The sequence below is a fragment of the Emys orbicularis genome, chromosome 8 (genome assembly GCF_028017835.1).
Source record: "Emys orbicularis isolate rEmyOrb1 chromosome 8, rEmyOrb1.hap1, whole genome shotgun sequence".
Lineage (NCBI taxonomy): Eukaryota > Metazoa > Chordata > Testudines > Emydidae > Emys > Emys orbicularis.
The window spans coordinates 11,341,066-11,346,881 of NC_088690.1; the positions used below are offsets into that span (position 1 = coordinate 11,341,066).

Sequence of the window (5,816 nt, forward strand, 5' to 3'; positions counted from 1 at the left end):
GCGGAACCTAACCCCAGCGTAAGATGAGACTCGCCTGTATAATAGAGTCCAGTTGATAAATTAACAGGATGCTTATTTGCATGCTGATTCCATTGTAGTGTGTCCTATTAGCAAGAATAGAGGGAGTATTCTCCACTCTTAGCTTGTTTTTATTCCTCATTTTGTTTTCTTTAAGAGTGAAATAGAATTTGATACTGGTTTCAGCTTTTAAGAGGATGTATACCCCACTTGTGAGCCCAAGATCCCAAATGAAAATATTTGTCCCTCTTCATTTTGATTTGAAAAAAAAAAAAAAAAAAAAAAAAAAATTATATATTCTTCAGCTACAGGAAATTCATTCTGCAGATTATGGAAACTTTACATGAAAAATAAGAAATTTAGGAAGACAACTAAAAGGAAGCCACTAGGTTGAGGGTGATGGTAGAAGCATGAAGTTAAGTAGAAGAGGAATAATGACAGTGAGGATTTGCTCCTGCATTCCTTGTACAGCCAAGTCCCTCAATCAAATCAAGTCAGTGAGGGAGCTGAGTGTGTAAGGACCTCAGGATCAAATCCTTAGTTAACCCATACCATTTACCTAACACATGGACATTCAAAAATACAGGATGGGGAACATGTGAAGGCAGATAATTTAAGATAGCTTCAGTGCAGAAATTTACTTAAAATAAAATATATGTAGAGTTTATTGTAAAGTGGGACAGCTCTCAGTTTTGAAATTGGTACCACTTAAGGGAAATAAAAATGACATGTAGCTCCGCCATATAAAAATGCACTATTATACTGATGCCTCTTTTTTTAATTTCAAACGAAGAAAGCGTTGTGTGGCTTTTAGAACACAAGCGCCCCTTAGTGGTAAGATACAGAAACATTCCACCATAGTTTACTGTAGGTTTGTTTTTTATAATTAAAAACCTCACATCCTGAAGTCTTTGCTCAGTCAAAAATGCCCAATGACTAGTATTCATGTTTAGCCTGAGTAAGGATTTCTTGATTTGGGGACACACACACACACACACACACACACTTCTAAAATCACTCAAATTATATACAAGAATTGAATTTTTCAATAAAACATTGAACCCATCTGTAATAGACTAAAAACAATTTACATAAATAAAGGACACTTAATGACATTCAGAAGTATCTAGATAAGATTTACTGGACTTTCAAGAAATCAAGATTTATATATGTGCATCTGAGTTTTAAAACTTCACTCATCACCATGTCAGCTAAGTTATATCCCTTTTGTAACCTTGGTAAACAGAGAAGTGCAACTAAAGAAACTACATTTAGAAGACAAAATAAATACCACCTTCAGTGATCAGTGTGTTTCAGCATCAATGGAAGGAGCATGTCCTGTGATGATTCAAGTTTAGGTTTTCAGTGTGAGTGCTTGTCTTTGGAAAAGAAGAGTGCTCAAGAGTACATAAGTTCTTCTATATAGCATCCCTTACGGACACAGTAATAATATCCAAAGTAGTCTCTAAAATTACAGACACAGTTTTGCATAGTCAGGTTTGAGTAATTATGCACATACACTTTTGTGTGGATGTGGAAGATTGCAGCCACAAGTCAGCACATAAAACTGCACCTTCAATTTTAAAAGCTGGGTCCTCTGAGCCTTTGAAAATTTGGCCCTAAACGTTTGTTCGCCTGAAAAACTGTTCTATATGAAAGGGCCAAGTTTTCAGATAATGGTACACCAAAGTTGTACATGCATCAGTTGCACATCCAAAAATTTGCACATGCAAACACGTACATACAGATGCCTCTTTTGTGAGTGCAATGGGTATGGGTTTTTTGTTTGCAGCTAAAGTTTATGCACCATTTAAAAGCGCAGTCCTAGAAGTCAGTGAATGATTTAATTGGATTTACTCCCCAAATGTTAAGGCTCTAGAAGCTTCCTGCTGTTCTTTATGTAGGTCTCTTGCCCTGTTTTTCAGAGCCTCTGCCTTGGCATCATTCTTATCAATTCCATCTCCTAGTTTGTACATTCGACTGGCATTGGCACATGCCCACACATGACCCATGTCACATGCTTTCAAAGAGTACTTCAAAGCCAGGTTCATGTCCTTTGGTATCCCAGGTGCTCCTTGAAGATATATCGCACTAAGATTGAAACAACTAGGGGCAAAACTGCCATCACATGCTTTAGTGTAGTAGTCCCTGGCAAGGACTGGGTCAGGTTTGTCATCATTTACTTGCCCATCGTGTGCTAAAAGTCCAACGTTGTGGCAAGCATTTATTGATTTCTTCCCACCTTTTTCGCAAGACTTCAAAAAGCAGTTGTAGGCAGCTTTCAAATCTTGGCTGAGTCCACCTGCAGCCACCCAAAAAACACAATCAAATACAAGTTTGTGAGAAGAACATACTCTAATTGTGAGATAGTGAGAAAAACGTTTTCTTTCACAAATTTTTCAATACTATTTTGGAAGACTATAACTAAAGATAGTTGTAAATGTGGACTATACTTCATTCTCATACCTATGAGAGCAATCATATCTCCCCATAGCCTTCTTTATTCTCATTGCTGTTCACGTTTTTGGTGGCCTGTCTAGGTATGTCTACACTGCATGAGTAGAGATAAGGAGGTGTTAGTACTGTTATACAAGGCACTGGTGAGACCTCATCTGGAATATTGTGTGCAGTTCTGGTCTCCCATGTTTAAGAAGGATGAATTCAAATTGGAACAGGTACAGAGAAGGGCTACTAAGATGATCCGAGGAATGGAAAACCTGTCTTATGTTGTTTAGCCTAACCAAAAGAAGGCTATGGGGAGATATGATTGCTCTCTATAAATATATTGGGGGATAAATACCAGGGAGGGAGAGGAATTATTTAAGCTCAATACCAATGTGGACACAAGAACAAATGGATATAAATTGGCCATCAGAAAGTTTAGACTTGAAATTAGATGAAGGTTTCTAACCATCAGAGAAGTGAAGTTCTGGAACAGCCTTCCAAGGGGAGCAGTGGGGGCAAAAGACATATCTGGCTTCAAGACTAAGCTTGATAAGTTTATGGAAGGGATGGTATGATGGGATAGCCTAATTTTGGCAATTAATTTATCTTTGACTATTAGCGGTAAATATGCCCAATGGCCTGTGATGGGACACTAGATAGGGTGAGATCTGAGTTACTACAGATTCTTTCCTGGGTGTCTGGCTGATGAGTCTTGCCCACATGCTCAGGGTTTAGCTGATCGCCATATTTGGGGTCAGGAAGGAATTTTCCTCCAGGGCAGATTGGGGTTTTTTCACCTTTCTCTGCAGCATGGGGCACGGGTCACTTGCTGGAGGAGTCTCTGCACCTTGAAGTCTTTAAACCACAAGTTGAGGACTTCGATAGCTCAGACATAGGTCAGGGGTTTGTTCCAGGAGTGGGTGGGTGAGATTCTGTGGCCTGCATTGTGCAGGAGGTCAGACTAGAAGATCAAAATGGTCCCTTCTGACCTTAAAGTCTATGAGTCTAAATCTGTGCTTCCTAGCACTGAAAGGTTAACCCATAATAAAATGTTAGCTAGAAATCCTGAAGCATCTTGTCACAAGAAGAGAACTAGCTCACAAGAACAGACTCAACACCAGTGGGGGCTGGGCTCCAGTGGGCGCAAAAGGGGAGGGCCTGGGGGGCTAGCCAACCCAAGCCAGGGGTTCACCCACCGCTCATGCTCAACACTTCCCTTTCTTCCAACAGGTGGAAGCTGTTTCTCACCTTTCCCAGTTGCATAATAAGCTCCAAGTTTATAGCAACTCTCACTGTTCTCATTCTTTTCACAGTTTTCTTTTAGCACCTTGGCAGCTGCTTCAAAGTCCTTCTTCACCCCCTCCAAATAATCAGCCAATCGATGGCAACCTGCGAGGAAGACAGGGATTAAACAGTTTACAAACTAGGCTCAGCCTAGGCCATTTGGGAGCTTCACTGCAACACAAGAACCGAAGACGATTGGTCTTTCTAATATGGTATCTTGCTTGTCCAGGTTTAGCCTCATTTTTCTATAGTACAAACCCACTGGAAGCTTTACCGTCAGCTCTGAATTCCCACCACCCCAGTTTGTCTGTGCAGGGCTGCACCCCGGGACTAGACCGCAAGCACAGATTAAAACAAACATCCTAGACCTGGCAGCGCTGCTTTGCAAGAGAAACCCCACACCTCGCTTTCTGCAAGTAGAGCTGGCTTAAAAGACCGCCCCAGGCCCCCGAGCTACAGGCACTTCCCAGAGCGGTGAGGCCCAGTGACCTTGGCAGCATCTCTCCACTCGTGCATGAAGGCAGCAGCTAGGAGAGGCCAGGGACCAAGCGCTCCACCGGGAGGACCCGCCGCCCGCATCAGGGGCCAGCCCTCGGTGCCGGCAGCTCGGGCTGGGTGCAGCCGGGCGCTGCGCCGGGTTGTCCACTTACCGTCCGGATCGCCCTCCTTGTAGCACTGGTAGCTGTACTCGATGCCCAGGTTCTCCAGGTAGCCCTTCACCTCCTCCTCGTCCTCCAGGTTGACCAGCCCGGCCATCGCCCTTCCACGGGGGGAACCTGCCGCCGCGCTACAAGGTGACTCGACCACGAGCGATGCGCCTGTCCCTCCTGCAGGGCCCGCCCGCACCCGGAAGGGAATAGGTACCGCTCACGGCCAGCGGGCGGAGCAGAGCGCCGAAGAATCGATGCGCGGCATCAGCCCATTTACAGAAGCGGAGCGGGCGGGCGCGGAACGTGGAAGTTGTGGTCAGAGCAGCTGCTCCTGGATAGTATCCCCTGCAGGCTACACCCCCTGGCCAGGCCCCAGGGCAGGAGGGCAAGCTAGGGGCACGGGGCTCTAGCAACGGGGCTTTCCAGGCCATTCTCTTTCGCTCTCCTTTTGTCTGATCACTTTCACTCTTTCTCTAAACTTTTTTTTTTTCATTCACCCCTTCTGAAACTAGCCTTGGATCATTTTATTGCTATAGATACATGCAGTAAGTTGGCTCAATAGGTTATTATGCCTATCGGTGCTCTTTGCCCAAGAGCCATTTAATTGATCTTACTGAATTACACCTACGAATATACTTACAAGCACAATACTATTTTGCACCCAGACTTACCCAAGCACTTTACAAATGTTAAATATGCCTCAAAAACTAGTTATATGAAAATGGGGAATCTTTCCATTGAAAAAGAAAAGGGCTTATTCTACTTTCTATTCTCCTGCTTATTTCTCTTCTCCTCTTTCTTTGGGTAAAGTATATTTTAGAGATGCTGTGCTTGCTCTGAGCTGCCTCAATATGACAGTCTCAACAAAATAAGGGGCCAGCTGCACAAGGAAAATGCCCCAAATATCTCATGTGTTGCTGGCAACCATTTTGAGCAATAGGTCACTTTCATGGTGCAGATGGGCTCTTACTTTCTTGAGAATGAGCTCACTTTCCCTTCAACCAGCTTTGAAAACTAACTACTAGTAGCCGAAACAAACTGTTTACCTGACCTCAAGAAGAGGTCTGTGTAGCTTGAAAACTTGTCTCTTGTAACAACAGAGGTTGGTCCAATAAAAGATATTACCTCACCTACCTTGTCTCTCTAATATCCTGGGACCAACATGGCTTTACAACACTGTTACAAAAGCATGAAAGATGCCTGTTGCACCATAGCTCCAGGTCACTTCCCATACTGATGTTGACAATGTTTTTGGCATTGCCAAACCCAAGTGTTCACTAGTGAGTCAGCCTGTCTCCCCTACCCCCACCCTAATAAAAAGAAGTTGGTTTACAAATTATGAGATTTTAAAAATAATAAATTTTGGGTGGGGGTTGCCTTGTGGGTTTTGAGCCTACAGTGATCATGTTTTCAAGTTGT

General features: G+C 43.4%; 1 protein-coding gene across 1 annotated transcript; it reads right to left on the reverse strand.

The window, feature by feature from the left end:
* Positions 1-1,098: 1,098 nt before the first annotated feature.
* On the reverse strand, positions 1,099-4,583 carry LOC135882715 (cytochrome c oxidase assembly factor 7). Its single transcript, XM_065409709.1, has 3 exons — positions 4,398-4,583; positions 3,712-3,852; positions 1,099-2,320 (listed from the first exon to the last, which is right to left on the reverse strand). The coding sequence occupies exons 1-3, from the start codon at positions 4,501-4,503 to the stop codon at positions 1,872-1,874; spliced, it is 696 nt and encodes a 231-aa protein (XP_065265781.1). The 5' UTR covers positions 4,504-4,583; the 3' UTR covers positions 1,099-1,871.
* Positions 4,584-5,816: the final 1,233 nt, after the last annotated feature.